The sequence below is a fragment of the Adiantum capillus-veneris genome, chromosome 24, assembly GCF_014529385.1.
Source record: "Adiantum capillus-veneris isolate H3 chromosome 24, ASM1452938v2, whole genome shotgun sequence".
NCBI lineage: Eukaryota > Viridiplantae > Streptophyta > Polypodiopsida > Polypodiales > Pteridaceae > Adiantum > Adiantum capillus-veneris.
In genome coordinates this window covers 85,106,384-85,132,060 of record NC_140954.1, presented here as the reverse complement: position 1 = coordinate 85,132,060, position 25,677 = coordinate 85,106,384, and the positions used below count along the sequence as shown (strand labels likewise).

Sequence of the window (25,677 nt, the reverse complement as noted above, 5' to 3'; positions counted from 1 at the left end):
CTCATGCTCATAAATATGTTTGCATTTTGTATATGATGAAGCATTCACAGTTAAAAGGCTCACAGCTAATCAGGGAAGATGTTACTCTGTATCCAAGCATACACAAAAATTGTCAAACATGCTGGTGCTTGACACCATTACTTCTGCATCTTATCAGAAATCACTTACTCACCTAGAGATAAATAAAAGGATCTGCTTCTGAACTGACTTTTTTGTTTCTCCGTGAAGCTTGTCGAGCAAATATGTGAAAAATGGCTGCATAAAAACACATCTAAAGACTTTAACACTATGAATTTCATTGTAAGTAATACAAACAATGCGCTTCAGTGCATCACCATATTAAGAAAGCCTTTTAAGTCTGATGCATTTCCCATAACTTTGACAACTATAGACTCCAAGATCTTAAGTGCCTCCTCTGAGGGTGTGGCCTTTTTCAAATGCTTAACAATGTCTTTTAGCAGCGCATGCATTTCATTGTCCTGCAAGCATATGTAAACATCTGAGTCCCCGCACAACATTTCCACTACAATTTTACATTGCCTGACTCACAAAATATTAAATTTAAAAAATTTGACAATTTCAATCTGCATATAAAGAAACCAGACTGCGTGGCCACCATAATTTTTAGGAGTTTGAAAACAGGGATACTGAAGCTATCTTGAAAAAGAATTTGGGAGTTTCTTGCACTTCAAAATTTCTTCTCAAGATTTAGAACAGGCGATATATTTTGAAACAGAGTTTTGCAGTTGCTTGCACTCGAAATTTAGTTTAAGATTAAGAGCCTACAACATACACAATACATAATGTTAAAACTTGAAAGGCCATTATATATGTGATCTATCAGTCATAGCACTTTTGCTTTGAAATAGTTTGCATGATGCATCACTATTTACAAGACAATAATAAAAGAGTCATCATAATCAATCCTCACCAAGTTTTGAGCAAAGGCCACAGGCTCCAACAAGTAGGAATCACCGTTGAGCAAGGCTGGCCATAAACTTACAAAACACACCATTTTCCAGTCTATTACTGCCACAATAAGCATGACATGGAATTAGATATGACACTAATCCAATCGCCCTTCTTTGCTCAGTTGTAAATAATCGATAGGATCAATAGGATCTTCAGGGGATTCACGAGATTTGTGGGTAGTTTCTTTAATGGCATTATTGTCTTCTTGAAGAGAGAAGTTTTACAGCATGATGGGCATGTGGTTGCTCACTAAGGCCAAGAGAGTGGCACAGCTTTATGAGAATTATGTTGATGGAAAATATGGCTAGCATGAAGACCGATCGTGCTCAAATACTGTTGAAGAGCCTCCGAGGAGATTCTGTCCTCTATACAATCATGTCTCTCAAAGTCTCCATGTTTCAGAAGTTGGCTTGCCACAAACTAAATATGAGATTCCTTAGCTCTGCCAAATCAACCAGAACCTCATCCAAAGATGGTACCCCTGATTCCTCTTCCAGAAGATCCAGAAGCTCGAATTCCATTGCAGCTCACAGGAAGGACCATGCTCGGTTTACACAGGGCTGGACTAGTGCACTATCAGAGTATATGCATGTGAGCTACCAGAATCTAGAACACTTAATCAAAATGTGATGTGTGCATTTGAAAAGAGGATACTTTTTTATTTGAGAACCACACAAAAGGAACTAAACCTGAGTGATAATGAGACATGTACAGTCTTCAGTAAAGCAAACTTACTGAGGAACATTGCAAAATGTACTCAACAAAGACATCTGCCAATGTGAGGTACTCCACCAGGTCAGTAAACTTTGATACTTCCTGTGACACAAACAAAGCTTATAAAACCTCTAAAACCTCAAATCTAAAACGAGATGGCAATAACAATGGTTTTGCAAAATAAGAAGTTACTGTTTATATGCACCAATAAAGCTGAAAAGAATGGCATATACTACCTTCCAAACGTCATTCAGAACAGGAAGATGTAATTCTGCTGGGGGATGGCATTCACAAAGCTTTCTTCCTAGGAGCCTGTAGTTCAAATACTGCATCCATTGAAACAAACTCTGTGTTTTGTTTCTCGCAAAAAGAACACAATAAAAAAAGAGAATATGAATGTAACAGGGATGGTTCTTTAGCTTGGTTTCGGCAACACATATCCATAGAATTTATGACAACAAGGCGAGCCCAAAATCATTAAATGTAGCACTTACTTGTGGCTTAGAAATGTCAACAGATTTTTTCAGAATCCTGGACAAATCCAAAGCTTTGGTAGAAACTACTGCTGCGGGAAGCTGTCTCAGTAAGTAATGCATCAACACCGAGACAGGAACAAACTCCTTTACATTTGAGCCTGATTGTTGCTCACAGAATGTTCTCATAATAAAAAGTAGTTCCTCCTAAAAAGAAAAAAAGGAGTAATCAATACTAAAGATCCAGTCCAATTTAGCGTCTAGCCTCCCAAGAGATGGCTTTGGTTGTCAATCAGGGATTAGCTCACCTTGTTGGTAAAAGCGCAAATATATTGCAGATACAGATCAAATATTGGTTCCACCAGACTGACATAAGATTTCTTATCTATGCCTATCTTCGCAATGGTTTTCTCAAACTCTCCTGACAGAACCCTTCTATACAGAAGTAAATAATCATCCAGACCCACGATCAAGTATCCTGCTCTGGCAATAAAACACATCAAAGAGAAATTAAAAAAACTATCAGCACAAGAAACTGGAAGCCTTCAAGGTTACCACCAATTCAGAAGGGGATTTATGCTAGGTGTTATATTTTCATTTTTTACATACAAGAGACCTAAGTCAGTAACCTATTGCAAAGCTAAAAGCAGATTTGCGTATGCAAGGTGCCTGAAGTGTAAACCATACAGAACTAGAATGCATGGCAAATATATTTCTTTGGTTTCTCAAAGGCCCAAAAAATATCCCATAGCTACAAAACAGGTTACTAAAGAGCTCAACATTTTTTTGGTACTGCAAAATTTGCACTGCTTTTTACACCCCTTTGAAAGTCTTTTGTAAGCGCTGGTATTAACAGGGTATGAATTCGCTTGAATCTGCACATTTTCAAGATAGGTAACTAAGCTCACAGTAGAAGTTTAAGGCAACAATGTCACAAACGGGAGCGCACACGAATAATCAACAAGCTGAAAATAAATAATCTTTCCACTCGAGAGACGAGGGAGAAGATTGACACAGTATTTGGGACCATTAGATGGGCTAGTCCCCCCCGCCGTTAAACAGAATCTTTATTAGGGAGAATCTTTTTACAAGCACAAGAACCGGAGTGACCCCTCCGTTCTAGTTCATCAGACTAGATGGTTCATTTCCTTCCCATGCGGGGAATTCCCGAGAGGCGAGCTCTCAATTTTGTTTCCGTCAATTCTTGGAGCGCGAAGCTCTACAAACCGTTCCCGATTCCGTCCCCGGAATCTTTGGGACGGAATCTTTGAGCATAGGCCGAGGCCTTCTTGCTCCTTCTCCGTGATGGAGTATTTGCAACACGAAACAACAACTCATATCGCGAGTTCACGATTGATACCTGTCGCTCGGAGTACGAGAAAGCGAACTCCTGTGTACTGGCTTTGCTCGATCACTTGCAGATTCTCCATCGAGTAGACTCTTGCTACTAGCACTCGCACATCCAAGAAATATGAGAGAGAGAGCGGCCGGAATAGAGGCCATGGGTAGCGCTAGAGATGGAAGGAGGCTATGGGCTGATTTGCGAGTAGAGAAAGAGATCGCTGGCCCTTTTTTTCCATCAGTGCTGGCTTTTTTTGAAGAAGCTTTAATGTTATTTGAAGTGGGCTGTCCACTTATTAAGCAGGCGGCCAGTCACTTTTTTTAAAAATTGTGAACCTGGACAAAACTCAATAAAATTGAGTGAGCTGAGAATTGATGCTATGCAATCACATTCCAAGAGTCCCCAGATGCAATTCTCGGCACACATGCAATGCAAACACAGATTCCTCGCGGGAAAGCATTCACTCGTCCTCGAAAACACTTCAAAAATATTCCTTTTTTTAGAAAAATCTTCTCAGAACCCATCTTTATTCTTGTGCTTGCGTCTTTATGCATATTCCTTTTTCCAGTTCGGGTTTCTTGTGAGACCAAAGGAATATTCCCTTTTCGATGCTCTCGTCACCCATCAAGTGACGCATCAAGAATATCTGTTTCCCTGTCTCTCCTACCGAACTAACGGTACAACCCCTTCGCGATGCTTAATGTCATCCAACATATGACACATCAGGGTTGGCCGTTCCTGATGGCTCTTAATAATTCCAGTAGATCTACAATTTTAGCCTTACGGTTCAAGTGCACACCCTAATTTCAATCAAAAGAAATTACTCAAAAAAATAAGAAAATAGTCCATTTAGCAACATCCCTCTAGCTTCTAAACAGTTATCCTCAATTGTAGTGCTTGTACATATCCTTCCAGAATCTCGGGATAAGATGCTAATTCCTACTCGATCATCCACTGAGTGCCCAACATAGAATAATTCTTAAACTTTACCAAATACTTCCGTGTAATCTTCCCGGACTTGAGTGGCCGCTCCTGATGATGAATGATCTGCTTTGAATGGAGTATTTCTTCCGTTTCCTCAACCTGAGGAGGTTCCTCAGCTATAGGCTGACTTGGAGGCGGTCCCACATATGTCCGGAATAAACTGACATGGAAAACATTGTGGATCTTCCAATTAGATGGTAGATCTAATCGGAACGTCACATCGTTCACTTGGTCAATTATCTCAAACGTCCATAATAATGATTGGAAAGTTTTACCACTTTTCCTCTATGAGTCGCTTGTTTCTTTAGTCTTGCCTTCTCAAACTTAAGTAAGACTACTTGACCGACTGTTAAGTCCGAATTCCTTTTGTGCTTGTCCGCAACATTCTTATGTTTTTCCTAAGAGCGCAAAATTGCCCGTAGGCCATGTTCAAATCACAGACAATCTCAATTGTTGCAAAAATCTTATCCTTAGTGACGAGGATCGGTGGAAGTAAAGGCTTATCATAAAGAATCTCAAAAGGTTATTTCCCCACAGACGAATGTACGGTATTGTTATACGCATACTCGACCAAGGGCAAATACTTCTCCCAATCAGACTGTCTTTCTGACACATAAGATTTCAGCATATCGAATACTATGGAATTAGCGATCTCACTCTACCCATCCATTTGAGGATCATATGCGGAAGAAAAATTCAACTTCGTGCCAAGATTATCAAACAAGGCACGCCAAAAGTTTCTTGTCATGCGAGGATCTCAATCACTCACAATAGACTTGGGCATCCCATGATGCTTAAAGATCTATGCTAGAAAAATCCTAGCCATATGATCCGCTTTGACCGTTTTCCTGACTGAAATAAAGTGAGCTTACTTGCTAAATTTGTCCACTATGGTCCAGATCGCATCATTTCCAGTATGAGTCTTTGGGAGATCCATAATAAAATCCATTGCAATACTCTCCGAGGGTTGATCAGGAACAACCAAAGGTTGGAGTAACCCAGGCGTCTTATGCCGATCGTACTTTACATTTGGCAAACCAAACATTCACTGACATATTGATCAATGTCTACTCTAAGGCTTGGCCAAAAGAACACCTTTTCAATGCTAAAGTCGTAGGGAGAATTCCCCGATGACCCGCATAAGGCGAAGCATGTGCTTCTCCCATGATTTTATTCCTCAATAGTACTGCCACGCAAATTGCTAGGTGGTGGTAGAGGTAACCATCCCGAATGGAATAGGGATATGCATTCTCTCCATTTTGTAACTTACTCCAAATAGAGGAGAAGTCTGGGTCATTCGGATACAAATGTGGAAGTGACTCTAGCTCTTGGTGATATACAGAAGTAACTGCATTCACCCTAGGCTGCCTAGACAATGCGTCTGCAGCCACATTCTTACTCCTAGCCGTATGAAAGATCTCGAAGTGAAACATGGACAAAAAATTAGTCCATCTCATCTACTTTTCTGATAATTTCCGTTGCATAGGGAAATACCGCAAACTCTGATGATCGCTTTTGATCACAAAATCCGCTCCTAGAAGATAATGCTTCCAAGTAGACAAGGCGTGAATCACAACCATAAACTCCTCGTAGATCGAGGCATGCAATTCTGCATCCTTTAGCCGTCTACTTTCATAAGCCACTGCATGGGCTTCTTGGTTAAGCATTGCACCGATGCAATCACCTGAAGAATCACAATGAATCTCGAATGGTTTCCTTAAGTCTGGCACCATCAAAATAGATCCATGGTTTAATAGATACTTTAGCCTATCAAAGGCACCTTGTTGTCTCGATCCCTAGTTGAAAGGGATCTTCGTCCTTGTTAGGTCATGGAGTGGTCCTGCTACTTGAGCAAAGCCTCAGATAAACCTTCGATAATAGGAGCACAATCCCAAAAAGCTAAGTACATCATGTACCGTGGTGGAAGTTGGCTAATCTTGTACGACCTGGATCTTTGCGGGATCCATACTCACTTGGTTGTGTGAGACTATATGGCCGAGACAGTGTATCTTAGTGGAAAGAATTCACTCTTCTTTGCATTCGCATGCAACTCATGCTTTCGCAATTCTTGAAACACTATGTCCAAGTGCTTCCGATGTTCCTCCTCAGTCTTCGAAAAGAGGAGTATGTCATCAAAGAATACTCCTGTAAAAGCTCGGTGTGGGCTGAAAATCCAATCCATCATTCGACTGATGTGGCGGGAGCATTCATTGGTCAAGCCGAAAGGCATTACCAAAAATTCATAAAGTCCAAAGGTTGTGCAAAAGGCAGTCTTATGGACATCCTCGGGGGCTATGCGTATTTGGTGATACCCGCTCTGTAAGTCAATGCGACTAAAGATGCTTGCACCCTGCAACTTATCGAGAATATCATCAATCCGAGGAATCGGAAAGCGATTCTTGATAGTGATCTTGTTTAGAGATCAGTAGTCTGTGCACATTCGAAACGTACCGTCTTTCTTCTACACCAGTGAACTGGAGAGCAGTAGGGCAAAGTACTTGGTCGTACTAGACATTTTTCCAGAAGCTCGTTGACTTGCTTCAAAATTTCTTCTTGCTGAGCAAGACTAATCCTCTAAGGGAATTGGTTTGGGGGAGAGTTTTCCGGTACAAGATCAATGCAATAATCTTCCAGGCGTTCCAGAGGTAGCTTATCCGACAGAGTATCCGTGAAACAATCTTATACTTTCAAGAAATTGAAAATTTTTAATTTAAACTAGAGAGCGAACCCTCACTAGTTTTATCTATTTCTTGTGCGAAAATCAAGTAAAATGAAACGCACTTCTTTATTTTCTTCTTAATGGAGATATGGCTTACGATAGGAAATAGCCAATCCCCTGCATAAGCAAAAATTTTAATGTTCTTGCCTTCATGCTCGAAGGCGAGGGTCTTTTCTACATAATCTGGGACCGGTTGCATATGGTAGTGCCATCGAATACCCAAGATGACTGTCACCAGGAGGTGTATTTTTCATGTTGCCTTCTTTAAATATGTACTACATAATTTTATTTAATTTATTTTTACTTGTTTTCCCTGGAAACCTTGAAAAGGTGCAAGTAGACATTGCATGGCCAATGTGAAACGGCTGCAGCCGAACAGGTTTCTCACATCGGGAGTCTAGGTCGGTTAGTCTGGGACTAGTCGGGCCACTTAGCACTGAATTCTGATGCGTATGGAAACCTGTGTGTGCTAGATGGATTTTGGGCCACTCAGCAAGTCACTTACAACTTTAGAAGTTGGTGGGAACTAGGGAATTAAACCAAAGGGGCAAACTGGACCCATGGCAGAAGGAGAGTAACATGCAAGACACCTCAGCAAGAGGGGGCGCCCAAATGCAGGTTGAGCTGATTTTTTATCACATAAGTGACCTACTCTGTGTGTGTGTGTGTGTGTGTGTGTGTGTGTGTGTGTGTGTGTGTGTGTGTGTGTGTGTGAGAGAGAGAGAGAAAGAGAGAGAGAGAGAGAGAGAGAGAGTAATGGGTGCACGTTCACAGCTTGAATGGAAAGCTTGCCTTCTCCTTTGTCTCATGTAGCGGATGATTTGCTCCCCCCTTTGCACACTAGTTGGGCTACTCAATTGACTATGTACAATTCGGGGGGTTTTATGCGTGTTTGCCAAGGCAAGAGCCATCTGAACAGGAACCTGATTAGCTAATTTCTCATCCCCCACAAGTACGCACAGTTCCATTGCGAAAGATTGCGAATTTGGAGAGTTTTCTCGCGTGAAAACTCGTCCAATTTACTGGGGAATTGTCCCATTGCATGCGGGAGCCCTTGGAACACGCGTGGATGTGTTCGCTCTGCTAAAAACGATCCAAAACAAAGAATTACATCCTGTTGTGTTTTTTTGCAGGTTTAGGGTTTTGCACCATAACTGCAAGAGAATGCTACAGAGCCTCGGGAAGGCCTTGGGATGCTTAGACAGGGCTTTAGGCACTTGGCAGTGGCAAAACACGGAATTACTGCATGCTGAATTTCTGTTACAGCTCACTAGAAAGCTTCTAAATTGCGAGAGAGTCCGTCCTAGACATGTACTTTTGACCTACAGGGGTTATGGCACCGTAATGCTGCCAAAATCAGGTTGGAAACCTACGTTTTCAACCCTCGCCAAGTTTGGACAGCTTTGTGAGAGTTTGATCGAAGTGTCCGGATCGTCTACTATCAATTGAATAAAGAAATACCGAAAGGGGGGCCTGGGGCCTACAGGGTGTCAGTCTCGTGTGCGCAGTGATATTCTAGTCGCTAGACACAACTGTGTTCTCTTTTCTTACCAATGCTCTGTGTAAAGTTAACAGGTAATTGAATTAGTACCGCCCTCTACGGTGTACAGGCCGGTTATAATAGCACATCCCTTGATGGGTGCCATCAGAAATGATTCGTGGTCCTTGTACTTGCCAATCCAAAGATTGAGATGTCCTTGCAAGGGAGTTGCATTGGTGGTCAACCCCTCGAATGCCAATCCAGAAGTGACTAGAGTTTCAAGCTGAGCCGGTGTGAGGCCCACGAGTTCTGCAGTTTCTAGTGAGATGAAGTTGTCCATCGATCCAGGGTCGTAAAGGATCAACACCCGCTGGTTATTCACGGATCCCCAGCCTTTACAGAGTTGACGCTTCCCTTTTTTGGTTTCTGTATTCCCTTGCGCATAAGAAATGGAATTCAAGCTCGATGGAGAGGGGTCCTTCTTCAATTGTTCCTTCTTCAAAGATGCTTGTTCCTGTCGTTGCTGCCGAACCGGGCAGTCGGTCTTCATGTGTCATTTCTCACCATAGTAGGAGCACCTTCCTTGCTCTTTGAGGGTCTGTACTTCATTTGGCCCAAGATACTTAAGCCGTTTGCCGGTACCCTCTAGCTTCTTAGGCTGATCTGGGTCCTCCGGGGGCCGCTTTTTGCCTTGGTCACCATGGTCATCATAAACCACTCTTTGCCTTGCACGGTACGTACTATGTTCCATCCGTCTAGGGGTATCAGTGGAATGTAGATCCTTAGCAATGATTGCCGACTCCATCATCCGCTGAAGGGTGTCGTGTGGGTACACCTTCATGCTCTTCGGAAGCGGTGGTTGAAGGCCTGCTTCGAACTTTCACATCTTTTCCTCATCGGAAATCTTCATGAAAGGCGTAACTTTCAGAAGAACCGACCAATACTTGTCAACATAAGCCATGACTTTCTCATGTTCCTTCTAGACGAGTCAGTCCCATTCCTTCCGAATGTCCTTCTTGAAGTCAAGTGGAAGAACTTCTTCATAAAATTCAGCTTTGAATTGAGCCCACATTTTGACTTGTGTACATTCCAGAATCTTGGCTAACCACCAGTTGCTTGCTATCTCCTTGAGATGCATCTCAACATGACACAACTTGGATTTTTCGGTGAAGTTCCCGTTGGCAAAAGCAACTTCAAACTGCCTAATGAAAGACAATGCCTTGGAGATATCTCTCCGTCCTATGTAGGTGTCAAACTTCACATCCTTGTCACCGGATTTGAAAACCCATATCTTGCGGTGACGCCTACAGTTATCCTTCTTGAACTGGAGCTTTTCTTTAGTATTACGTAGGGAAGCAGTAGGAGTTTTCTTCTTTGGAGAAGATTTAGATACTGTACGAAAAGTAGATGTAGTAGTATAGTCGAGAGACTATGATGGAGAAGAGATAGAGACATCCTTGCTTTCGTTAAGCAGAGAAAGTTCTTTTTCCTGGTCGTTGCTCTTGGAAGGCCGTTTGTCCTGATCCGGAGATCCCTTGTGCGCTTCGGCACCTCTTTCCTCATTATCCTCCTGCGGGTTGCTAACACCGGTAGGACTTTCCTTACGCCCATCGGCATCTGTTCCTTGTGGCTTCTTGATTCCGTCCAAAACCTTTAGGACAGCCGGCAACAAAATAAGCTGCTGCAATTCCGAGAGTTGAGCTCGTACTTGCTGTAGTTAGTCTTCAGCGGTTCTTCCGTAGCTCGTCATGGTTCTTCCTGTTCCTTCCCGGAATTGTCCTCCTTTGCAAAGAAAGAGGAATCCGAGATCTAATACCACTACCACAAACAGGAGCGCACACGAATAGTCAACAATCTGAAAATTAATTTACTTTCGACTCAAGAGAGATGAGGGAGAAGATTGACATAGTATTTGGGACCAAAAGATCCCCGTTTTAAGATAATCTTTATTAGGCTGAATCTTTTTACAAGCCCAAGAATCGGAGTGACCCCTCCGTTCTAGTTCATCAGACTCGATGGTCAATTTCCTTCCTATTCGGGTAGTTCCCGAGACGCAAGCTCTCAATTTTGTTTCCGTCTGTTCCCGGAGAGTGAACCTCTACAGACTCTTCCCGATTCCATTCCCGAAATCTCTGAGCATAGGCCGAGGCCTCCTTGCTCCTTCTCCGTGATGGAGTACCTGTAAAAGCACAAACACGAAACAACAACTCGTATGGCGAATTCACGATTGATACTTGTCGCTCCAAGTACAGGAAAGCGAACTCCTCTGTATTGGCTTCGCTCAATCACTTGTAAATTCTTCGCCGAGTAGACTCTTGCTACTAGCGTTGGCACATCCAAGAAAACTGAGAGAGAGGATGCAAGCCCTCCTCGGCACGAATGATGAGGGGGGAGTCATTTTTGGCATTTAAAGTGAGAGTGTTAGCCTCCCAATCAATGAGAGGGTTATGCTCACGAAACCGTCTTATGCCCAAAAGCATATCACATCTTGAAAGAGGAGACACAAGAAATTTCCTACGGAAAGCAGCTTGTTGAACGGTAAACATCACATCAAGACACTCTTTCGTGATGAGAGAGTCTATACTAGGAGCAAAGCCAAAAACCTCGAGAGGAGATTTCTGACTAACCTCTAGGCGGGCTCTCTCAACAAGAGAAGCACTAATCACATCATGCATACTGCCTGGATCAAACAATATGATAAAACGCTGACCCTTTACATGACCATAACACTTCATGAGAGACTCATCAATGTGTGTTTCAGAGACATGAGAAGATTCAGCTTGGTTCATTAAAGTGCTTGTGGTGGCTGTGGGTACCTTTGGTTCTTTAGGTGGGGCTGTCTTAGGACAAGCCTTCTTAATGTGACCCTTGACGTGACATTGATAACATCTACCTTCCTTACCATAAATCACTTGTTCTTCAGCCGTGATGTATCCTCCTATAATTCCTTGTGCAACTTTTTCATCTGGGGATAGCTTAGGTTTTGCAGGTGCTTTAGCTTTACCCTTAGATTCATTGTTAGAGTTCTTTTCCGAAGAATTAGAGGAAGATGGGTAAGAAGAGAGACCGTTCTTACCATTCTTACCGTTCTTACCATTCTACCTGATCTGAGGATTCTGAGGGGTTCCTTGAGAAGTCTTGTTTTCCTTAGGCTTTCCCTTGTTGTGCTTCATCTCCTCGGCGAGAGCAATCGCTATCACCTTGTTGAGATCGATTGGATCAAGTACCTCCACATCATACTTGATATACTCGTCCAATCCATAAAGGAATGCCTCCTTGCACTCCGCATCCGATTTGCGTAATTGAGTGCCGAGCTGCAAAACACGATTAGAGAAAGACATAACCGGCATACCATTTTTCTTGAGAGAGCGTCAATCGTCCTTCAATCGTGCTAGGTACTGAGGTTGCATAAACCACGCCTTGAGCTTGTCTTGGAAATCAGCCCAATTAAAGGAAAGGGGCGTGAAATTCGTCGGCTTCCTCTAGGTGCGCGGCCAACTGTGCCTCTTGCCATGCGTGGTACCAATTTATGGCATCACCGGCAAGGTACATGGCTGCCGTCAAAACTTTGCTATTTCCTGTCTTCTTAGTTGTCACAAAATAAGCATTAAATTGATGCAACCAAGAATGAATAACCGTAGCATCCATCTTACCATCATACTTGAAAGTCAACTTTTTTGTGACTGGGTTGTTGGAGTCCACATCCCGGCTTGCGCCACTTGAGAAACTACCAACATCTTTGGTTGGTTCAGACTTCGAGGCAAGAACTTGTCGAACCAATTCTTGAGTGCGTAGGTCTCTTTGAGCCTCACGATCGGCCTCCAAAGCCGCTCGCCTGGCTTCGGCTTCCTCCTTTCTTTGTGCTTTTTTGTCTTTTCGTTCATCGCGCTCGCATTCCAAGGCAATGCAAGTCGCTTCTTGTTGTATTGCTTTTCTTTCTTTTCGTTCATCGCGCTCGCGTTCCAAGGCAATGTGAGTCACTTCTTGTTGGTCTACTTTTCTTTCTAGTTGTGCCATCGCAACGCGATTCGTTTCTTCTTGTTGTGCCAGCATCTCGAACATCGACTTGACCATCGCCTCCATAGGGTTTGGTACAACTCGTGGCGTAGATGGGGAGGGGGGAGGGTCGGAAAAACCTCCTAGTGGGAAAAATTCTTCGTCGCCTCTCTCATGCTCATCACCTGTATGCGAAGTATCCATTCCGCTTCAGGTGATGACCATGCACTATGATCTTTGGTTCTTAAGTTCACGAGGAACTTGGGTTCTTACGGGTCTTGGGTTCTTGGGTTCTTGAGGGTCTTGAGGTTCTTGAGGTTCTTGAGGGTCTTCTTTTGCTTGCAATCTGTGTTAGAGAAGGATCTTCTCTTCACCCGAGTTTTGCTCTTTTCTGCGGGTGCACCCCCTTGGCGGCCTTGCGCTCACACCAAGGTTGCTTTTTCCCACCTCACGTCGATTGGCCGGCCACTAAGTGCACGGTCCGCTCTCAATGAGTGAAGAGAGGCACAAGGGGAGGCTGGACAAGCCCTTCTTTCCTGGGATTCCTGTCACTCTTCAAAAACACGATTAGGAATCGGCACGCTCAAGTGAACTTGGGTTTGTGCGACCGCAACAAGCAAAAAAATTCTTGTGATTCTTGTGGTTCTTTCCTTGAGTGATACAGAACACTGCCAAAGCTCTGATACCAATGTAAGGTGCAGCAGAGTGAGTGAGTGAACTTTGCTCAAGATGAGTGCTCCGAACTGTGCTCAAGGTTCCTTTTTATTCTTATGGAAGAGAGAGCCTTCCGTTCTTAATGAGAGAGTGCAATGGATACGAATAAAGTGAATGGACACCGTGCGTGAAAGTGTATGAGACTGAGAGATAGAGAGAGAAGAGAATACGACGCCAGATACGTTGTGAAACCCTCCTCCGAAGGCCCCACTCTCGTTGGCGAGAGTGGTCTACTATTGATTGCACAAACTCGTATAAGTGGATGACTGAAAACTGATGCAAGTCTAGGCTATGTCGAGGTCGACGACGGGTGTGACGAGATCGACACTAAGGCTGAAAATTGATGCAAATTCACTGCTGCCCAAAAACGCTACTGGCTGAAATCTGATGCAACTTCACTGCTGTCCAAAAACGCTACTGGCTGAAATCTGCTGTAATCAAAAACGCTGATTTGGGCTGATTTCTGCTGGCTGAAAATCGCTGGTTTTTAGGCTGTCAAACCGCTGAAATTTGCTGATGCTAGGCGATGCTGAAAACGCTAGGCAAGGGGGGGCGATTTGGGGTTTTTGGAAACGCCAAGGCTGAAACTGTATGGCAATAAAGTCTTGATGAAAAACGCTAGCACTGGGGAGGCTATGGCGATGGCACTGCTGGAAATGCCAAGGCTTCGGAGGTCTTGCTTGAGACCCTCCCACTTGAGAGAGAGGGGGGAGAACCTGCTGCCTTTGGCCTGTGTTCTCCTTCCTCTTCTGCCAAATAGTGCTAGCCTTGGTTTGCTTATATATTATCGTACCCAATTTGCCCTATCAGTTCCCAACAAAAGTCACTTAAAATAATAAGTGAAAAATGTCAAAAATAGGAAAAATAGGTAAAATACACTAGAAAATTCCCCTAAAGGATTCTGATGGATTCTGATGGGAATGCTTATGATCATGCTATGTGCAACCAGAGGATATGCATCTACACTAAGTGTCTGGGCATGCATGGTCTGCGAAAAGACTCACAAAAGTGCCAGACACTTCTAATCTAGACTGACTGGACTGACGGAACCCTTGTTATGAAGTAGCTTGTCCTCCACGGACACATAGGGTTGGATGTGTCATGTGACAAAATCTCTCATCGGTAGAGAGAGAGAGAGAGTCGACTCGGTATGCGGAGTTCCGCACCTAGAAGCATTGGCTCCAAAGACTGGCGCCCCTTTCGATATTTCTTTATTTATTGATTACAAGAAGGTACAACTCCCGCGGGTCCTCTGCTCTCAGACTCTGCATCCATATGCTCCACAGCGTGAGGTTTATTCTTTCAAAAGCTAGCGCTGGGGATTCCCAAAAGCAGCCAACGTAATTTCCGAAAATCCGTACAACTTGCCACATGAGCACAGCAGCAGAAAATTCAAAAAATCTATACAGTCCTGCCCACGTCACCATCTGTACGGACTGTCCACGTCAGGATGTCAACGCATTTTACGGAAATGCGCCAGCGCATTTTACGGAAATCTCCTTCAGGGTTCAAGATTATGTCTTTTAGGGTTACGGGCCCCACGGTCTATGCTTCATCCATTCACTTTGTTTTGGGCTTGTCCAACCACATGCCACATCATCACTTGTGATAGCTCCTCATCCTATGAGAATGTAAATAGGCCCATCTCTCTAACATCAAGCTCCCTTAGCATCTCCTTTGAAGTATCATAGAATACTGTCTAGTGATGGGTAGTCCTAGCATTGAATTCCCGTAGGAGGATAATGTCACCATCCCAGGAAAACTCCCAAAATAGAAAAGGGGGACTGCCCTCTAGGTGATGCAAACATTGACGTACTAGGAGGAAAATAACAAATAGGGATGTAGGTATCTGCTTGTCTCTGCCCTCAATGTCACCCACATGTACCTAGCATGCTCATCCCTGCAAGCTATATATATCAATGGATACAATTCCCCTCTAGATAGAACTGCCACTCCTCCTGAGCCCTATCCTCTATGCTCTGATCGAGTCTCCTCTCTGCAAGCTGTCTCCAATCTGTATCCACTAACATGTGGCATGGACTGCCTAGGGGCTTGATGTGGCAAAGCTCTTTTTTTGCACGGTGCCGATTAAAGTGGCAGCCCAACTATTCTAAAAGTGCACGTCAAATCAGCAGGTTGAATCTAGTGCAGTGCATGTTTCACAAGAGGGGAGCCACTCCACTCCTTTGTCACAGATTGCCAAGAAGGGAATAGAATCAACCAATTTCTCTCTGCCATCTTGGGGATGCTGACAGGCTGACATTACTCTACTGGGTGACTTTATGGTATGTAGATAAAAAGTTAGCCATAATCTTTGGGATTATGGTTAGGAATTCCTTAACAACTGAATGATTCATGTAATCTTACATTTGTTGTTTTGTCTGAGTATGTGTGAAAGGAGAAATGGATGCACCATTTTATCTCAATGATGTGAGTCCCAAGTGACAAGCATCAAGACATCAATGAGAGATCAGTCCAATCTGGATGTGATGGCTAAATAAGTCATCACGATCACAGTTCATGTCTAAGATCCTGACAGGGATAGTAAGGAGATTCAAAGTGCTCCAATAAAAACCAGCAAGCCAATGGCAAGGCCGTAAATCCACAGCAGACACACGAATGGAACTGGTGCGTCTGGAAGTAGAACTCCGCCACTTCGTGTCTGGACTATAGATTGTTTTCAAGTGCAAAAACAAAAGTTGGCACCAAAAAGCAGTAGATGGCACCCTGCAAGTCAATGCTTTCAAAACTAAGGCCAAAAGCATCGCCATGTGCCACATCAGCAGTACAGCCTACCCGGGATCTGCTGCCACATCATCATTGGTTTTCTCTCGCTCTCTTTCCTGTCAGACCAGCTGCCACGTCATTTTTCTGTGTGACACATATACACTTGTACTTCTAACAATTTTGAGAGCAAGGGAGCGAAGCACCAACGGAATCGACTCTCAAACACCTACATAAGGCAAATCCAAAATGTGGAAATTTAAAGGAAAGGTGATTTCATTTTATAATTCGATTGCTAATTGATAAGTGCATCACTCCCTATCTTTGTGTATTGTAAACTGTTCATAAAATCTCTCTACTAAAGTTAGATTATGCATGTTAGGATGGATTAATTATGTGTAAACGAATTAAAAAATAAACCTTGTATAGTTTAGTCTTGCTCGGAGTTTAGTCTTTCCAAGTAGAGGTTGAACACTCAAGAGAGCAATGCTCTGTTTTGTACATAATGTCAGGAGGAGTCTTAAGACACCCAAGGATGGATCGCGATTTAGATACCCACTTATCTTGTGAAGGACTTGATCCCATAAGTCCCTTGTATTTGAAAGAATGTCTTAAATACAGTTTGAAGGGCTGTTTGAATGAAAAATGTGTTTAATGAACCGTAGTATTTGTCAGTGTGATAGTTTAGTTAAATTGACAAATGTGAGCTGAAGGGTATGCTGCTGCTACACCAGCTGATCCAATGGAGCTTCTTGCTCCTGCACAAGATCAATCACCTCTGGTGGTTGATCAAAAGGCTGTTCCCCACTATGTGACACTGATCTCTCCACCCTCTATAGACAAAAGAAGGCTGTGTCTGCCCTTGTCTACCTAGCTGCCTCTGTCTCTGACTCTGCTTCCATAACCCACAATCTCATTGAAGCTCCGCCATACTTGGTGCAGCTTGTGAGTTACATCCGCTAGCACTTCCAGCGCCGCGCAAGAGTGCTGCATCCAATGTTCTTCGGCATCATTTGAAGTGCATATAGACTGACAGCACTCTCACTCAGACTGCTTCCTCTTGCGCCATCCAATCAGTCACCTTGAAGGCCGGCCTGATTTTGTGCTAAATCTCACAGCCTGGTAAAATGCTGTAGTATCAGCATTCATGCAATCTATGGGACCCTAACAAACACAGTACTAGAGCCCTCTTAAATTGCTAAAGAGGAAAAAGAAATTTACGAATGTCTCCAGGCAAAAGCACTTAGGCTGCCAGGGTACATCTTGCAGGTGTGCTACTGGTCAACATAAGGGAAGTCACACTCATGAATAAATTTGGATACTTAATGCCAACACTGCATTGACATGCAAGCTCATAATACCATGAAAATGCTGCAAAATTGGCACCAACTTACAGTCAGGCTTTGAATGCACAAAAGAGGACCAAGCAAACTTTGTACCATACAATATCAATCAAGTTGCCGTATACGGTATAGAGTACATCATACCAGTCTCACGAGGAAAGATGCTTTGTCCTTTTCGAGCTAGATAAAGGCGGGCATATGCAGATGCCAAAGGATCACCCAAACCTCTTATCATCATGTTTAGGCGCTGAAATTCTTGTATTGGAGGATCCTTCTGAAGAAAGTGCAAACAGCGTAATATGGTAATCTCAAGGTATCTGCAATTCATTACAATGATGCATTATTGCAAACTTGACCCATTGCTTTCGTCCTTTGATGACTTAGAGCTATCCCCCAAACAGACGATACAGAATCGTCTCAAACAGTTCACCAGAAAGCCAGGGTAGCACAACAATTTGTCATGACACAATTTCAGAAACCGAATCTAATGCATACAAGAAAAGATCCTGAGGAATGTGAAGCTAGATAAGAGAACGAAAAAACATAGTCATGCTCACAGTCTAGCAAACCAACAATGGGGCAACTTTGCAATGAATTGTTTGATAGCAGCTACTGGACCTCTGCATTTTTATGCATAAAAATCTTTCACAAAATCTCCTTTAGCAGGCTATATCCTAGTAGTGTACTTTGAAAAGAACAATAACTTATCACAAAAGATAAGTCCTCTTCAAGACACATCCACCAAAGTCAATTTCAATTCATCTTAGATACTATTGAGATTATTACCAGGCCTATCCTGAGGTAGAGTGGGCGGGAGCAGTAGAATCAATATGTGGTTACTAAACCCTGTCAATCATATTAACGTAGAAAATGGTGAAAGTAGTATAGAAAAAAATTCATCTAGAACTTCGCTGGCAGTTCTTTGTTACAAGCTTTAATCTTTTGATATGTCAGAAAGCTGAATGAGACATACACAACATAAACTTAAGTCTACTTTGAGATACACGATAAGCAAACGTAATCTGTGCGAACTCAAAAGAACATCCTTAAAACGAGTTATTTATGTGCAACAATTGCACAGAGAAATGTATTACTAAAGGTAGACACAAATGCAAACTTACATTCGTGGAAGAAGCTCATGAATTGAGCCGATTTTGTAAAACCAATTGCTGCAGGTGTCTTTAGCCTCTTGACGAATATCATCAGCAGTAAAGTTTTCTGCAAGTCGCACAAAAACTTTACATAAAGTATTGCTCAAGTCAATTAGTACACTTTACCACATATGACACAAAATGGACAGGACAACATGCTGTATTGATCTATCACTGACGAATCTCATTGTCACAGGGGACGCCCATTTTCGGGCTTCCCGTCCCCACTTGCCATCCCGTCTTGAACTATGCTTCATAAACTGGAATATAACTAGCCAAGCAAAGCGCAATTAGGAGCTCAACAAATCCTATCATGCATTTTTTCTTTGAGTAAAAGAAGAAGAAAACAAAAGAATATTGCGCTGAACAATTAAGATACAATGCAGAAGAAATGTGGTAAGTTCAGGTCAGATACAGCAAGTTCAGGTTCATGTTTAAAATTAACGCTTCAGAGCAAAAGATGCTTTGAGCTTTGCACTCTAAGCAAGGCATATGCCAACTCTGCACTCTGCTGTTTCTTCGTAAAGAACTGACCCAATAGAGAGGTGCACAAGAGAGCATGTAATATTTGAGAGTCAAGTACTAGTTAACTCTTTTACCTTCATTGCTGCACACTTTGCACCTCCTCTCTACACTGAGACTTAAACAATATTACATCAAATCCCCAATTCAGGTCACAAAAGTTTATATTGTCTTAAGTAGATTTTTTTAACCCGTAATTCATGAGAATGGGCTTAAGCCTATGAACCTACCCGTTATGCCATTCACATGATATAAATAACATGAGATGAAATTACATGACTTAGATGCTAATTCGGTGCATGTATTGACATCCCAAATAAGCCCTTACGTTCTAGGGTCAACCCCTCCTCCTAGAGATGCCTTCTCACATGTGGTCTTGTGAGTTGTACTACCCATGCATAAGCATAGCTCATGGTCAGAACCTTTGTGCTCTCTTGGATCTAATCAAGTTTTCTCTTAATTGCATTCTCTTGTTATGTATACTTATGCTGACTTAATCATGAATGCTACTTTGCTTAATTATCCATAGGCCCCAACTTGTGGTATCAAAGCCTAATAAAGGTTAGTGCATTGCTATCCTATTAGGACTATTTTACCTAGTGTTAGTGAGCTTCTCTAATCAATAGTGCCACTATGTTCTTGGGTAGTAAGTCTCATGAGCCGCTAATAGCTTTGGTTAGTTAAGCATTGATTAGTGGAGATTATGGCATCACTTTTTCTTTTTTCTTTTTTTTTTTCCTTTGTGTGTGTGTGTAGGTCTTCCTTCATCTATATCTATATACTATTATAAAAGGGGAGGGATTCTGAGCCCCCCCCCCCCCCCCCCCCCCCCCGACACATAGCAAGAGCTCCTTCAAGCGGCCAGTGTTCCCCGTAGCCTCCGGCCACACAACGACGCACAGAGAGAGAGATGAAAAATGAAATGAAATGTTATATTAACGTCTTCAAAAGACCAAAGTGAACTATGAGACCAGAAAGTTACAATGTGGTGGATCTGATACAAAGTCAGAGTAACAAGATGACAAAATGACAAATTAAAATAGTATGGAATCCTGAACTGCTAGGTGTGAACTAAGCAGCTAAACAGCTAGCTGGGATAGCTAGATCACAGGAGATCCAACATCGGTCGCTGGCGGATCTCATCAATCTCCTCCATGGTCAGTAGTCTGACCGGGCGTCGTGCATGTCGAGCCAAAGTGATCCGAATCCTCTGATGCAGCCTCCGTCGATGCTATGTAGTCCTCCGCAATCGTGGGCATCTAGATCTCCCCAGCTCAGTCGCTCGGTCGATCAGTGTGCCTTGGTGTGAGGCGACGAGCTCTACTGTGGTAGTAACTCCTCCGGGTGTCCAGTGGCAGCTCTAAAGAAGTTTGTGATCTGTCTTTGAGACTGGCTAGCCTCTCCTCTCATCAAGCTCTCTGTGTCTGCGCAGCTCGAGCAAAAACAAACGAAGGCATCTCTGATCCCCGTACTGCATGACTCTAGAGAATGGTCCAAAGCCCTCTCTGAACAAGCAATGGAAGCAACCTCGTATCTCGTAGTAGACGGGGCAATGGCATGTGTAGTGCAACTCTGTCTTAGGCTCAATGTCACACAAGGGGCATGTCCTGGCCTCTGCTGGGACTTCGTTGTGTCTCCCAGTCTCGATCCGCAGCTGGTGTGAGAATGTGCGTATCCGGCCAATAGCACATCGTATCCCATGAGACAAGTGGGTGTCCATGTATCTGGGCCTTGTCACAAAACCATCCTCCGTAAGCTGGAGGAGATGCTCTCTGTAGCAAGCCATCTTCGTGCCCAACTCATGTGCTGGCTGTATCCATGTCCTCTTGGTGTCTAGCTGAGTCAAGTCCTGGCGAATGAGCCGGTGATCTCGGATTGTGTAAGAGTCAGAGAGGGCGCATCCAGTGAGTACTGGAAGGGAGGCAATCTGTCTATGCTGTGTTGGTTTAAAGGCCTAAATGGCCCCCTTTGTGTATATTTTTTAAAGGTTATTAACCTTTGGCCAAGTTCAATGTGAACTTGGCCACTAACTTTAAATTGGTCCTATACTTTTAATAAAGGGAACGTGTGAGCCAATTTGCTCACTCTAATCTTCCCCTTCTCAAAAATCGTGCTCTCTCTCCCACTCTCTCTTCGATCTGTAGCACTCCCTACTCTGCAAGCAGTCGCCCCTCTCTGAAGCACAAGCCCTGCACTTCTTCGCGTGCTCTATCACTTGCACACACCGCTTCGCACTCATCAATTGGTATCAGAACCAAATTAGGGTTTGCTCCCACACCTGCAAACGCTGATTTTCAGCCAAGGAGGTCAACTTTCACGTGAGATTTTGCAATTTCATCGCCGGCAAGTCAAATTGACCTAAAACAGGCTGAAATTAGGTCAAAATCAGCAAATTATAGGTTATCACCGCAAAATACAAGTTTTGCAAATCATGTATTAAGGTGTGGGAACATCTTTGCTAGGTCCCGCTACCCGAAAACACTGAAATTGCCGAAAAACAGGTCCCAAAAAAGGTGTTTCCAGCAAATTTCATATTTATGCAGGTTTTTGCAAGTGTTTTTATGATACGCCTACATTGAGGAAAGTGCAAATTGATGCAATCTATGCACATTTGACAAGTTTTGGCTATGTATGACCATTTGTGACTCAATTTTGTGCAATTTGATGCTACAAATTGGGGCTTTTGCTCATACATGCTTCTAAAAGCTGTGCATAGCCTTATGTATGTTCTGTGAGGCTAAAAACAACTAAAAATTGTTGTTTTTTAGCATAAATTCGCTCGCTGAAATTTTTTGCGCATAAATTTCAGAAATTGTTTTTTGTGCCTAAGTCGACATTTTGCCCCAAATTGCTCCTGTGACCATTTGGAGCTATAGTGCACACCTCTGTGAGGCTATACTCCGGTTTTTTTGCATTTTGCCCAAAAATTCAGCGTATTAGCCCTCTTATTCGTGTAACTATGGCCTCATCTTCTTTGGATGTGAGAATCTCTTCGAGATTAGGAGGTTCGATGGAACAGGGTTTCAACCTTTGGAAAGACAAGATCCAGGGAATCCTATTTCTTAAGGATTGTGAAGGGGCTCTTGAACATGTAAAGCCACAAAATGACGGATGAAGCATGGGTTAGCCTCAACAGGAAGGCCGTTACATACATTAAAATGGCCATGACCGATGAGACGGTCATTGATGTGAAAGGTCTCACAAGTGCTTCTGATGTGTGGGAGAAGTTATAGGGAATATATGAGAATACAATGCCTGTCAACCAAGTGCATTTGATGCGAAAACTTGTTGGCATGCAACTAGATGAGTCCAAGAGTACTGCAGAGCACTTGTCGTTACTTGTCGTTGTTTGCAAGTACTTTATCGCAGTTACAGGATTCAGGCTTGCCTCCTTTTGATGATAAGTTGAAAGCTATCTTCTTGCTTATGACCTTACCTAAGTCATGGGAAACATTGGTGGTTTCATGCCTTTGATGGTGTTAGGGGTTCTATCTTGAATGAGGAAATCAAGAGGAAAGCAAGTGGAGAGGGAGTCAGCTCTGCCAACATGATTAGAGGCAGGACAGAGAATAAGAATGTCGATGCACAAAGGAGTAAGAGTAAAAGTAAGGAAAGGGGAAATGCCAGCAAAGGCAAGGGTGATGTGACTTGCTATCAGTGTGGCAATCACAAGAAACCCGATTGCAGGTACTATAAAGCCGAGTTAGAACGGAAAAAGAATGGCGGAGACAAAAAGAAAGAGAAGAAGGAAGTAAAGACAGATGCACAGGATAGCTCAAAGGACAAAGAGAAGGCCAATGTGGCTTCTAGTGTTGTGATTGAGGAGCTGTCAGATGTAGAGGACATCTTGTGTGCCACTTTGTCAGATGATGATGCTTATGACCTTGATGTCTCTCTTAATGTTCATTCACAGGACATGCAGATCACCAAAAGTGATCTTATTGATGCTTTGTTGACTGTCAATGATGCATTATCCCAGACTTGGATTGTTGATTCCGGTGCTTCATTTCATGTGACTCCTATCAAGGAGTGTTTCTCTACTTTTGATGCAGGCAAGCATAGCCATGTATACCTTGGAAACAATCATGCATGTTCCATTGAGGGTATTGGCACTGTGCATCTCACCATAGATGGCACAAATGAGCTTGTCTTGCATGATGTTAGATATGTGCCAGGAATCAAGAAGAGTCTGCTTTCTGTTGGTCAGATCGATATGCATGGTTACAGCATCTTGTTTGAGAGAGGATCATGGAAAATGACTAAAGGCTCAAGGCTGATTGTAAAGGGCACAAAGAAAGGGACACTTTACTGCATGCATGGAAAAGCCGTGTTGGGCAAGTTTATTGCATTGGCTGAAATTAACTCTCACATGGAGTTGTGGCACAAGAGGCTTGGCCATATGAGCCAAAAGGGCCTTTCTAAGCTTTGTACTTTGAACAAGCTTGATGCTAAAGGCACAAAGCTTGACTTTTGTAATGAATGTCAATATGGCAAGCAAGTAAAGCGTTCTTATTACTCTGGTGTCTCTCATAAATCTTGTGTGTTTGATCTTGTACATTCTGATGTATGTAGCATGCCTACTAAGTCTATGGGAAGTGCATGTTATTTTGTCTCCTTTGTTGATGATCATTCTAGGAAAATTTGGGTTTATTTGCTTAAGTCTAAGGATGAAGCCTTTGCTGCGTTTAAGAAATTTCATGCATTTGTGACCACCCAAACAGGTAGAAAGCATGCTTGCTTACGGACAATGGGGGGGAGTTCACAAGTGCTGAATTTAACAAATTTTGTGAAATTTTGGGGATTAAAAGGGAGCTTACTGTGTCATACAACCCCTCTTCTAATGGTGTGGCTGAAAGATTCAATAGGACACTTTGTGAGAGGGTGAGATGCATGCTGTCCACAACTAATCTCTCTCATGGATTTTGGGGAGAAGCTTTGAAAACTGCAGTCCATATATGCAATCGATTCCCTCACATGTCTTTGAAAGGTGACATCCCTGAAGAAGTTTGGTCTGGCAAGCCTGAGATATGGTCAAGAGTAGAAAAACCCCTCCTGCAACCTGTCTGCTCGACTGTGCGTATCCCCTCCCTCTCTGCCCATCTACTCAGTTGCTGCTCAAGAATGGATGCGTATAACCATGCCAATGTGTGTCCAATCATTATAGTGCGATAATTCCCAAGCCGCATAGGGTCTCCTGACTTGAAAATAGGTACAATAGTAGATAGGCTCCAAGTATCAGGAAAGCCCTCACACATGGCACAGTTAAACATAACTGCTAGAAGCTCTGCTAGTAGATCTCTAGCATGCATGAAATGCTCAGTCACTAAGCCATGCTCTTGCAGTCCTCATCCTGTCAATGGCCTTCTTCACCATCTCAACGGTGAAAAAAGCACATGTGTGTGGGCATGGATCAGGGGGGTCGGGAAGGGACGGTTGTCTAGGAATGTGTACAAAGATGATGCGTACTTGCCCCAGGCCTCTGTAGAGGTAATGGCAAGGGGGAGGAGTGCTCATGAAAGAGCCGCCATGCCTCACGTGAATCCTGACTCGAGAATAGCTGGTATAGATCCTGCTCTAGGCGAGCCAAAAATGCCCTCTTCTTCCGCTGCACTAGGCGTCGGAAGTCAATCTGTGATTGTCTGTGAGTGATGTCCCCCAAAAGCACCTCCCTCTGAAGTCTAGCTCTAGTGTCCCAGCATTCCTCATCATACCAACTGTTCTGGGGCATGCTCCTCGAACGGCGTCTCTGCTCAGGCTGGGTATGTGGGTATGCCTCTGCTGCCGCATCATGTAGTGTCTGTGTCAGTATAGTAGTAAGCTCCTCCAACAGTCGCCCTGGCTCCTCTGTGCACAGGCGTCTGTAGATCCCATCTATGTATACACAGTCCGTCTCCCGCGTGAAGTTTTAGCGAGTAGGGGCTGTTGCCTGTAGCCTGTGTGCTACACTAAACTGAAAAGAGATGGTCAACGACACGAGCATGGTCCACTGCCACACCAACAGGTCTGGGTCCAACCATGAGATCCTGGATACTAGAGATGAGGCTTGGATGTGCCATGACATAATCCACTGTGTTGGCTCCATGTCTGTGTGGAAAGCATGTAAAACCCCCCGCAGCGGGAAATCTCTGTAGGCCATTCAAGCTTTGCACAGCCGATATGACAATATAGTCAAAGAAAATGAACATGCATCTGCACACTAGAGTGTAATTAATTTTTACAAGAAGAAGAGAGAAAGCATAGGAAAGAAGCACAATCCACTTAAAGGGGAGAAGTTTGCCTAGCTTCGACATTAAAGATCAAGTGCCACACATGTGGTAAGCTTGGACACATCTCAAAGAATTGCTTCAGAAACAACAAGTGTACCCACTGTGGGAAGACAGCAATGTAACAGGGTATAGGTGGAACGTGGCCTTAATGTTCCGAAACGACGTTCCGGACGGGTCCGGCTCTCAGAATGGGCTGTAACCGGAACGGTGGAATGGGGGGGCGGAATGGGTAAATGGGGCTGTTTGGGGGCAGATTTGGGGCTGTTTGAGGACAGGT

The 25,677-nt window shown here is 43.4% G+C and overlaps 1 protein-coding gene across 3 annotated transcripts in view; it reads right to left on the bottom strand.

The window, feature by feature from the left end:
• The window catches only part of LOC147426700 (uncharacterized), a 118,618-nt gene that overhangs the window by 55,269 nt on the left and 37,672 nt on the right, over positions 1–25,677 (bottom strand). For 2 of the 3 annotated variants that reach the window (XM_086498610.1, XM_086498612.1), the window contains 8 exons: positions 18,583–18,679; positions 17,606–17,778; positions 2,468–2,637; positions 2,181–2,366; positions 1,923–2,033; positions 1,708–1,788; positions 336–479; positions 173–255 (listed from right to left, as the gene is read on the bottom strand). In XM_086498610.1, coding sequence (XP_086354736.1) covers positions 173–255; positions 336–479; positions 1,708–1,788; positions 1,923–2,033; positions 2,181–2,366; positions 2,468–2,637; positions 17,606–17,778; positions 18,583–18,679 — 1,045 coding nt within the window. The remainder of the gene's footprint in view (positions 1–172; positions 256–335; positions 480–1,707; positions 1,789–1,922; positions 2,034–2,180; positions 2,367–2,467; positions 2,638–17,605; positions 17,779–18,582; positions 18,680–25,677) is intronic. The other variant, XM_086498611.1, reaches the window with a different exon arrangement.